The sequence below is a fragment of the Castor canadensis genome, chromosome 11 (assembly GCF_047511655.1).
Source record: "Castor canadensis chromosome 11, mCasCan1.hap1v2, whole genome shotgun sequence".
Classification (NCBI taxonomy): domain Eukaryota; kingdom Metazoa; phylum Chordata; class Mammalia; order Rodentia; family Castoridae; genus Castor; species Castor canadensis.
In genome coordinates this window covers 131,030,138-131,042,150 of record NC_133396.1, presented here as the reverse complement: position 1 = coordinate 131,042,150, position 12,013 = coordinate 131,030,138, and the positions used below count along the sequence as shown (strand labels likewise).

Sequence of the window (12,013 nt, the reverse complement as noted above, 5' to 3'; positions counted from 1 at the left end):
GAAGGGAAAAAGATTGCTGAAGGGAAAATGAATTGCTGAAGGAGAATTGCTAAAGGGGAATTGCTAGCAAGTCTGAGGGCCGAGACTTTAAGAAAGCTAAAGAGAACATGGGACAGTGCAAGTCTGCACTGAGAACTTATACAGATGCTTTAGAAAAGCTAAGCTAAAGAAAAGCTAAGAGAAAACATGGGACAATGTGAGTCTAAGGAAAGAGACTTTAAGGAAAAGAAAAGAAGACTTTAAAAGCAAGTTTTAAGGAAATACTTTAGAAACAAGGTTTTAAGGAATTGTAAAGGAGTAAGGCCTTAAAGAATAAAGACAGAGATAAGAAGCAGAGAAAATGAAGAGAATAACAGAGATAAAAAAGCAATGAAGCTGCTGTGCATCTTCATCTGAGCACCCAGCACATGATCCAACTTTCTTTCTGTCTATCCAGTGTCCTTTCTGCATCTCCCGTCACCACCCAGTTAGACCCAGTTAGGTTCAATAATAACAAGGGAGCAAGAGAAAGCTCGCTCCATCTTTACATTTATTTAGATCTATAAGTAATTTCAACAATATTTTGCAGTTTCACATTTCCTCTATAAAATTTATTCTGAAGAATTTAATCTTTCTGATGCTGTGTTGGTCAGTTTTCTGTCACTATTCCAAAATGCCAGAGTTAACTTTTAAAAAGAAAGGTCTATTTTGACTCACAGTTTTAAAGGGTTCTATCTGTGGAATGAAGTGGTGGATGAAGAACTGTCAGAAATAGGGTAGAAAGTAATAACACCAGGAAAAGTTACACCACCAGTTGAGGAAGATTAGGGTGTGGCATATATGTCTGGGATGTGTGTACATTTTGTGTGTTCCTACACGTCAGTACATCTGGGTACCTTTTTTTAATACTCACCTAGTATTTCTGGAGAACAGTGCTATGCATAAACAAACAGAAACTCGTGTCATACCCACATGCTTTACTGATTTATCAACTGCATTGAAACAAATGTGCATTTTCTATCAAGTATTTGTACTTCTAACTGCAAAATGAAAGCGAGTCTAACCCATCTTTCAACCAGTTTTCCAAAGGATAAACACAAATGATTTCTAGTCAGGTAAAAAAAGGTACTCGGTAATTTCACCCAACAACCAGGCAATACATATTCTTTAATGTAGCTCATGGAACTTTCTCCAAAATAGATCATATTTTGTGACACAAAGCAAGTCTCAACAAATTCAAAAAAAATCTAAATAATCCCTTGCATCATATCAGATCACAACAGAATAAAAGTAGACCTCAATAACAAATGAAACCACAGATAATATTCAAACATATGGAGACTGAACAAAACACTGCTGAAAAATCAATGGGTGACTGAAAAAATAAGGGAAGAAATAAAAAAGTTCCTAGAAGCCAATGAAAATAAAAACACAACCTACCAGAATCTTGGGATACAGCAAAGGCTGTGCTAAGGAGAAAGTTTATAGCTGTAAATACTTAAATTTAAAAAAGAGACCTCTTAAATAAACAACCTACTGATGCACCTTAAGCTCCTAGAAAAACAAGAACAAACCAAACCCAAAACCATCAGACGAAGAGAAATAATAAAAATCAGGTCCAAGATCAATGAAATCAAAACTGAACAAACTATACAAAAAGTTAATGAAACAAAAAGTTGGTTCTTTGAAAATATTAACAAACCCTTAGCCAACATGACAAAATGGAGAGGGAGAAGACCTAAGTTAGTAAATTCAGAGATGAAAAAGGGGACTTAACCAAATACTAACAAAATCCAGAGAATCATTATAGAGTACTTTGAAAACTTACATTCAAGTAAACTGGAAAATCTAGATGAAATGGATAAATTCCTAGATGCATATAACCAACCAAAATTGAGCCAAGAAGATATTAAACACCTAAATTGTCCCATTACATGCAATGAAATTGAAGCAGTAAGAAAGAGTCTCCCTATAAAGAAGAGCCCAGGACCTGAGGGATTCATGGCCAAATTTTACCAAACCTTTAAAGAAGAACTAACACCAATACTCCTCAAATTTATCCAGGAAATAGAAAGGGAAGGAACACTACTAAACTCATGAAACTATGAAACCAGCATTACACTCATTCCAAAACCCAATAAAGACGTAACCAGAAAAAAGAATTATAGACCAATATCTTTAATGAATATAGATGCAAAGATTCTCAACAAAATACTGGCAAACAGAATTCAATAACACGTAAAAAAGATCATACACCATGACTAAGTCAGTTTCATTCCAGGGATGCAAGGATGGCTCGACATACGTAAATTCATAAACATAATACAGCATGTAAACAGAAGCAAGGACAAAAACCACATAATCCTCTCAATAGACACAGAAAAAGCCTTTGACAAAATCCAACACCCTTTTATGATAAAAATTCTGAAGAAACTAGAAATAGAAGGAATGTTCCTCAACATAATAAAGGCTATATGTAACAAACCTAGAACCAACATCATTCTAACTGGAGAACATCTGAAACCATTCCCCTTAAAATCAGGAACAAGACAGGGCTGTCTGCTTTCTCTATTCCTTTCTCCATTCCTATTCAATATAGTTTTGGAATTCCCAGCCTGAGCAATAAGACGAGCAAGAAATAAAAGGGATTCAAATAGGGAAGGAAGAAGTCACATTATCCCTATTTGCAGATGACATGATCCTATACCTAAGAGACTCCAAAAACTACCAAAAAAGCTGTTAGAAATCATATACTCTTTCGGCATACCAAAAAAACTGTTAGAAATCATACACTCTTTCGGCAAAGTAGCAGGATACAAAATTAACATACAGAAATCAGTAGCTTTTTTATATACCAACAACAAACAGACTGAGAAAGAAATCAGGAAACAGTCCCATTTACAATAGCCTCAAAAACAATAAAGTACCTTGGAATAAATTTAATGAAAGAAACCAAAAACCCTTTTAATTAAAACTATAAACCACTGAAGAGGGAAATTGAAGAAGACATCAGAAGATGGAGAGACTTTCCATGCTGATGGATTTGTAGAATCAACATTGTGAAAATAGCCATACTACCAAAAGCAATCCACATGTTCAATGAAGTCCCTATTAAAATTCCAATGACATTCTGCACAGAAATAGAAAAAGTAATCTTGAAATATATATGGAAACACAAAAGACCTTGAATAGCCACAGCAATTCTGAGAAAAAGTCCAATGCTGGAGGCATCACAGTATTCGACTTCAAACTGTGCTACAGAGCCATAACAATAAAAACAGCATGGTATTGGCACAAAACAGACAGGAAGACCAATGGATCAGAATAGAGGATCCAAACATAAACCCATGCATCTATAGCCAACTGATATTCAACAAATGAGCCCAAAACATATGATGGAGAAAAGACAGCCTCTTCAACAAATGCTGCTGAGAAAACTGGATATCCACATGTAGAAGACTGAAACTAGATCCTTGTCTTTTACCCTGTACCAAAATCAACTCAAAGTGGCTCAAAGACCTTAATATAAGGCCTGAAACTCTGAAACAACTCCAGGAAACAGTAGGAAATACACTGGAACAAATAGGTATAGAGAACGACTTCCTAAGTAGAACTCAAAAGATTCAGCATATAGGAGAAATGAACAAACAGGACTGCATCAAACTAAAGAGCTTCTGGACAGCAAAGGAAACAGTCACCAGACTAAGAGACAGCCCACAGAATGGAAGAAAATCTGTGCCAGCTACTCATCTGGTAAGGTTTTAATATCCAGAATCTACAGGGAACACAAAAAGCTCAGGCCCCAAAGAATCAACACCCCAATGAAGAAATGGGCACATGAATTAGGGAATTCTCAAAGGAAGAGGTACAAATGGCCAGTAAATACATGAAGAAGTATTCAACTTCCCTGGTTATAAAAGAGATGCAAGTCAAAACAACACTTAGATTTCATCTCACCCCAGTTAGAATGGCCATAATCAAAAGTAATAACAATAACAAATGCTGGTGAGGATGTGGCAAAACAGAAACCCTTATACACTGTTGGTGGCATGCAAATTAGTACAACCACTGTAGAAAGCAGTATGGAGATTCCTCAGAAAACTAGAGATAGAATTGCCATATGATCCAGTGATGCTGCTCCTGGGCATCTGAAGAAAGACAGGATAGATATAGTAGAGGCATCTGTACACCGATGTTCATTGCAGTACTATTCACCATTGCCAAGCTCTACAAGTGCCCTACAACTGATTAATGGATCAAGAAATAGTGGTGTATATACACAATGGAGTATTACTCAGCCATCAGGAATAATGACATGTGGTTTGAAGGTAAATGGATGCAATTGGAAGATAATCATGTTAAGTGAAGTAAGCTAGGGTCAGCAACACAAAACCTACATGTTTTCTCTCATATGTGGAAGATAGATCCAAAGATAAACATATGAACAAAACCAAGCTTGATCATATACAAACTCAGATACAGAACATGTTTCTAACAGTAGAACTACTCTGTGGAACTCGGGGAGAGAGGGAAAGGAAAAGAGAATGATAGAGCATCAGTAATATCACATAACATAAGATGTGAAGGTAGAGGATTTAAGGATGTGCATTGAAAGCTGTTAAAAAATGGGGGATGGGAAATAAAGGGGTAAGGGGGAGCAATCAAAGGGGTTGAACAGACTAAAGCACACCCACAGTGGGCATACATTAAGACACCACTTTGAACATCAACTTAAATATTAATAACAAAAACCAGGACTGTAAAATAGGTACAGTGTGTGTGGGGGGGTTACTAATGAGAGTGGGTATGGTGAAGGAAAGAGATTAAGGTGACGTTATATGGTAGATGGATTTCATATACCTATATGATACAGGGGGAAGAGATGATGGGGGCAATGTGAATAATGTACAATATAAGTCTAATCAGAATTGTCATTACAAATCCCCCCTGTACAAAAATTATTTTTAAAAGGTACTCAGTAATCAAAGAATTACAAAGTCGAACAAAAGTGGGCTCTTTCATAATGATTCTGATCAGAAAGTGAATCTATATAATGTTGGCAAAAATGTGGAGAAACAGGTATGCTGGTAGCATGATTAGTGGAAGATAAAGTTGGTGCAGTCTTTCTACAGAGCAGATGACTGGTGTTCAAAACTTAAAATGTAGTCACCATTGGTCCCAGGAGCCCCACAACAAAGAGTGATCCCTAGAGAGATACAGTGTTGTAGCATTGTTTTAGTGCCAAAGATAGGAAGCAGTGCCAGTGTTACTCCTATTTGCTGTGCACTGGAAGATATTGTTGGAAGTCTAGAACTGGGACAGCAGAAGCACTTTCTACTTTTAGTAATATTTGGATTTTTAGTAACGTTTGGATTTCTAAAAATTTCCATATAGTAGATTTATATATTTTTTTTAAAAAGTGCCAAAGGAAGCTTATAAGTCTGTGATGAATGAATTCAATGAGGAAGAAGTTGATGGCAGGAAAATCATTAAAGAAGTTTTTGTCCTGTTCAGGAGTGAGAAATGTTTATATTCTGAATCGAAGATCAGCGTGGAGGGTAGATTTGAGAGATGTGTTTTTGAAATAGAAGCTATACGTTTTTACTATGTGGATGTGAAAAACGAGGAAAGATTATTAAAGGTGATTCCAGTGTTTATAATTTTCATTGTAAATGATATATGAACAAAGGTTTATGACAATCAAAACTGTGAAGAACAGGAAAGAAGACTCTGGAACAGAATACAGTGAGTATCTTAACAACCTGATTTGTAGGCAAGCACTGAGCATAATTAAAAGAAATGATGTCTTTAGGTGTCCTTCCTTAAATGCTTGCATGAAACTTGTCATAAGAAGCTCAATGTAAAAGCTGCTCCAATCTGTCGTCAGTATCCATAGTAGCATTTTAGTTTGGTCCAGTTAGCTCATCTTTAGCATGTATGCTTTGTTATTAAGGTTCTATAGTCTTTAGTCTTACTGCTATCTTTAGGAAATGTTAGTATTTTTAATGTATAGGCAGCAATTTCTAACTAATTTTTAAACTGTTTTTTTTTTTTTTGTATTTTCAGAGTGCACATTTGGCCATGATAGATACCCTAATGATGGCTTACACGGTAGAAATGGTCAGTGTAGAAAAAGTGATTGCATGTGCTCAACAGTATTCAGCTTTTTTTCAAGCCACGGATCTGCCCTATGATATTGAGGATGCTGTCATGTACTGGATAAATAAGGTAGGATTGTACTCACTTGAGTAAAAATGAGTTCAAAGCCAGAAAAAGTGAAATCCTAAATTATTCATTGTGACTCCATTACTTTTTGTCTTAAGACAAAGTGAGAGCTATAGTTGTGCAATTTACTTGAAACTTTTGATTAACAAAACTGTTAAAATGATGGAAGTAGGTTTTATGTTTATTAATATCTGTGATTATACTTAGTCATGATTAATCTAGTTTATATCAGATGACTATAGAATTCAGAGCAATTAGAATAGAGAACTACACATAGTAAGTGATCAGCAAATATTTCTGAGTCCAAGAATGAAATAATTTTCACTCATTTTTCCAGTTAGGAGAGTTTTAGGTTTACTTGACCAAGTTCCGCAAAATTGGTGGATTCTTTTCTTGGAAATTTTGTGAAGCTGCAGTTTGTGCTTTGAGGATGCTTAAATTGTCAGTTCATCACTTTTTGTTAATTTGAGTAATCAGTTACTCTTAATCCCTTTTCATTTACAGCTGTCACCCCAGAGAAAAGTAAACCTGATTTGTAGGCAAGGACTGAGCATAATTAAAAGAAATGATGTCTTTAGGTGTCCTTCCTTAAATGCTTGCATGAAGCTTGTCATAAGAAGCTCAATGTAAAAGCTGCTCCAGTCTGTCGTCAGTATCCATAGTAGCAGCACTGACATAGAAGATCCATTTCACCTTCTGCCCTGGAGTTCCTTTATTTATTCATCTTAGTTTTTCTCCACTCCTCTTTAGCTATAGAGAATGATGGTCACATCCTAGACTCTTTCATCATCAGAAACTATGTGACCTTTACATCCCCTTGCAGACTTCCATTCTTGAACAGTTCCTCCCATCCTTCCAACTCATTTGTTTTAAAATCCTCTACTGTTAGAAATGTTCAACATTTAGTAGATTGGTTTTCAGGTCCTGGATTCAATCCCTAACTTAAAAAAAAATCAACTTCATCATGACTTTAAGCCATTGAACTTGTAAATTTCTTACCATCTCACCCACCAGGGTCTTGCTGCATAGCCCAATCTGGCCTTGAACTCACAATCATCATGCTTTAGCCTTTAAAGTGCTGGACTAGCACAGTGTTTGGCTAAGAGATAATTGTAATAAACACCGGCTAAATTAATAAGCAAAAAGTATTTTAAATTACAGAATTAAGGTAGGCACTTTGAAACTTTCAAAATGTATCCAAAAATAAAGAAATCACTTAATTGGGAATGCCTAACCTTCTTATACAGCCCTACCTTCCCCATTCAGTTTTTAGATTAAGTTTTAAACCACTTCTTTCAATCTGAACCTGTTTCATTCTGCAAGCCCCAGCTTCATTATTTATTCTCATTATGATTTTGCCCTGGTCTCAAATTTAGCATTTATTTTCTCCTTTTGACTCTTTGTTTTTCCTTTGTTGGGGGGTAGTACTGAGGTTTGACCTCAGAGCCTCATGCATGCTAGGCAGGCAGTCTACCACATAAGCCATTCCACCAGCCCTTCTGACTCTTATTTTGGCTCATCCTAATCCTGCTTTTTTTTTTTTTTCTCCTGGATAATGTACCCACAAATCTAAAAGAAATTTAACATAGAAAAATTGGAGTAATGTGGTTAAAATGGTTCTCAGCATTGGTGTCTAAAATGAATTTAAATTTAAAAACAAAAAGCAAAACCATAGAAGACAAGATTATATTGATTATTAAGTGATGCAGAGGTATGCAAAAATCTTAACTATGTGAATCTTACATTATTTGGTCCTACCTCTCTTTGCAGTCTCATGTTGTAAGCTCTGACTTTGAGTTTACTGTGCCCTAGTCAAATTGTTCTTCATTCAGTTACTCAGATACCAAGTATTTTTCCCACCGCAGGGCCTTTGCTTGTGTTTATTCTCTGCCAGGAATACCATTTACTCTTATCATGGCTAGCTTCTTTTCTTTAGGTCTCAGCTTTAGTAACCTCTTAAAGAGGCTACCTTTGTCTGTTCCACCTGCTATAACAAAATACCTTAGACTTATAAACAACAGAAATTATGTCTCTCAGGTCTACAAGCTAAGAAGTCCAAAATCAAGGTGCTGGCATATTCAGTGTCTGGTGAGGGCTTGCTCTCTCTTTCAAAGGCGGCTGCTGTTCATGTCCATGTTCACATGGCAGAAAGTCCAGGGCTCTTCCTTCAGCCCCTTATGTGCATGAATCCCATTCATAAGGGTAGTGCCTCATGACTAACTACTTCTCAAAGGTACTCTCATTGGGTATTTTCATGTATGATGTGAGGAGATAAACATTGGGAAGATAGCAGAGACTTCTGATACATCTTTTCTGAAATCAGTCTGTCTGTCCCTTTATTTCTCACTCCTGTTTGTTAATTTATAGCATTTCTTACTTTTTTGCTGGGGAGGGGACTTGCCTCCTTGCCTTATGCAGATGAGGACCGTTTTGGCTTTGTAGTCTGCTGTACACCCAATAACCTAATTCACTGTCTGGCACAAAACCAGCATTCAGTGACTGTCTAGTGAATGACGAATAAATAAATTAATGCAATGAGTCACAATGTTCACTTGTGACTGCTTTGTTTTGTGGACAAAATTGGATAAAAACATTTTTTTTTTTAAATCATGAAGATGTTTTCAAACTGGTAAACCAGTTTCGACTACATGGTAGTGAATTAGAAAGTGCTCCTTTATTCCCTTAAAAAAAAAGAAAAAGAAATGAAAACACAAAAAGGAAAGAAGGCTGGAAAGACAAAATGTGTAAACTCGCCCACACTCAGAACTGTGTTCCTCCTCTTTCCTCACTGGTAAATGGCACAAAATGCTTAGCATGCTATAAACTTCCTTGTAAGTAAGGCAGGTATTACCAAAACAGAAAATATTAGTGATTTTGGCACCATGTCAGATTTGTTACAAATACCCAGAAATACTTGATAAAATATAATTAAAAACATTCATACTGCCAAAAGCTGAGTTTGAAGAAAATTCTCAGGTGCTAGAAACAAAGCAGGGACTAAAAATTTTTGTGGCCAGTAGCTTACTATTTTCTAGAGTACCATTATTAAAGTTTTATTGTTACTGCAGTGACCTTAAAATTGATTATCTTGAAGTCTAAAATTGCCTAAAGTATTGTCAAGAAATAGTTTGGACACTAGATAAACTGTTTCTTAACCTTTTTAGATTCTGGGCTACTTGAATAATCTGAAAGGTGTTAAAGTAGGCCTTCTCCCGAAGTGTTCTCATATGCAGAAATTTTTTTTGTGTTTTTATTATGGCTTTATGTTGCACTAAAAACTCACCCATGACCCATGGATGGGACTGTGAGATCAGCACTTAATGAACTTCATTCAGTGTTTGCTGCTGATAATAACAATGTTTAATTTTAGTGAAAATAATTTTCATTTACTAGTCCTAAAATAGGTTGTAAAATTTTCATTTAGGATTTTGCTTCCTAAAGATTAAAAATGGTATTATCATTGGGTGGCGGAGGCTCATGCCTGTAATCCTAGCTACTCAGGAGGCAGAGATCAGGAGGATCGCAGTTTGAAGGCAGCTCCAGGCAGCTCCAGGCAAATAGTTCGTGAGACCTTATCTTGCAAAAAAAAAAAAAAAAAAAAATCCCAGTAAAGGGCTGGTGGAGTGGCTTAAGTGGTAAGAGCAACTGCCTAGCAAGTCTAGCAAGCATGAGGCCTTGAGTTCAAACCCCAGTGCTGCCAAAAGTGGATGAATGAGTGAATAAATAAATAAATGGTATTATCAAGTACCTCTTTTTCTCTAGTACTCCAGCCAGTTTCTGACATACAGTAGGTGCTAAACAAGCATTTGGTAAATTAATGAATTAGTTTTATCTCAAAGCTTACCTATAAGATACTTTTTTCTGATTGTAAAAATGAAACTTTTCTTCATTTCAGAGGTACTCCTATTCGACTTCAAGGATTTGACCAGGGCATTTTAAAGTGCATGCTATTTTATTGTATATTTGAATATAAATGCAAATTAATGTTTTTTATATTTTAAGGTAAATGAACATTTGAAAGACATAATGGAACAAGAACAAAAATTAAAAGAACATCACACAGTTGAATCTCCAGGAGGTCAAAAGGTATATATTTCAATGAAGGAAAAAAAAAGTGCTTTCGTGTGTGTATGTTATTTGGATGTTAGTAGTTACGTTCATTACAATTTTTTAGTGCTATTAACCATACCGTAAGAGGCCATACCATAAACACTAAGTCGAAGTATAAAATGAAGATTAGATGGATGATAGTGTTTGTAATAAAAATTGTTGATGACTAGAACTCGATTTCTGAGGTATTTTGGCAAAAGTAAGTTTTGTTGACCAAATGTATAAAATAAGAAAAATTAAAACATAATAGTCTTTATAGTGATTGACTGTAAGACCAACCTTTAAAACAATATTTCTGTAATCTTAAGTTGTACAAACTGGTTCTTTAGAAAAGAGGAAAAAAGAATAACATAACATGGATTCATTCTTTAAAAATTCTCAAGTAGGTTTTTAGAATTTTCTTCTTTGAAACAAAAAATGTATTTTTAGCTATATAGTATATCTTACATGTTTTTTAAAGCATATTGTAATGCGTGCCTTAAACATACACAGTATAGAATTGAGATATAAGAAATTACAATTATTCAGGAACCTTATTTTACATTTGGATTACTTAAGTTTCTTTCCTTATTACATAGTACTTCTATTCATTTTGAGCTTTTCTATTAGGCAGTGATATCTCTGTAAGAGCAGAAAGAGGAAGTAAAGGAAAGAAAAAGAAACTTTTGCTATCAAATCTGACAGAAAAATTTTGTGAAGGACCACCTAAAATTTTGTTTTAATTTCACATTTTGGTATCACATTTATTTCCCACGTTGAGCTTGCTGATTAGCTCCTGAAAATAGGATCTGTGCTTAATCCTTCAACTTAATTTTGCTGTGGTCCTTTCCCCTAACAGTAGATTAGAGTATAATTCTTTTCCCATCATTCTGGATTACATGTATCCTTTTCCTGACCTCTGTCCCTGTGTGTGTCTTCACTCTCACATACCCCAAGCTTTTCTGTTAGTTTCCCTCCCTCTCTTTCCCATAATGTAGGAGTTGAAATCTTTGCCTTGGAGATGTATATAAACCAACCTCAGGTTAGAATAAGATTAAGGTGACATCATTTTAGCACAAATGAAATTTTCCCAGAAATCTTGTTTATTATGTATAATAGTTAATTTGATGTTCTTAGTTGCACATTCTGAGCAAATGGGGATGTTTTATACTGACCCAGTAAATATTATTTCTATGAGAAAAAAAAATACCATTTGTATTTCAGAAAACCAGATGGAGTGACCTTTAAGAAAAATAAGCTATGGAATCAAAAACAAGCTACTGGTAGAGGCGACACCACTTGTATCATACCACTGTGACTTTTTCATAGGACTTAGCCCATGCAAGCACACGTACTTGAATGAGTGCATAAATAAATGACTGTGTGATTCATTTTATTTAATTTTTTATTAGCATATTGTACTGGGGGGTACATTGTGACATTTATAAAAGTGCTTGTAATTTATCTTAGTTAGATTTACCACATCCATTGTGATTCATTTTAAATATTTGGATTAGTATACATTTTTATTTTAGCACACATATAGCATTTACACCTTCATTTTCAAATGAATTTTTTCTTTTTTTTTCACATTGTCAAAATTTTTGTGAAAATAGCCTTGAATATACAGGTGTGATTATTATGAAGAAATACACTTTCACAGAATAAACTAGGGAAAGGAATTTTGCTTTGTTACACAGCAATGAGATTCGTAGTACGT

At 35.1% G+C, this 12,013-nt stretch overlaps 1 protein-coding gene across 2 annotated transcripts in view; it reads left to right on the top strand.

Annotated features, from left to right (window-relative positions):
• The window catches only part of Camsap2 (calmodulin regulated spectrin associated protein family member 2), a 103,204-nt gene that overhangs the window by 51,567 nt on the left and 39,624 nt on the right, over positions 1–12,013 (top strand). For both annotated transcript variants that reach the window (XM_020172624.2, XM_074048682.1), the window contains exons 3-4: positions 6,046–6,207; positions 10,207–10,290. In XM_020172624.2, the coding sequence (XP_020028213.2) occupies positions 6,046–6,207; positions 10,207–10,290 (246 nt within the window). The remainder of the gene's footprint in view (positions 1–6,045; positions 6,208–10,206; positions 10,291–12,013) is intronic.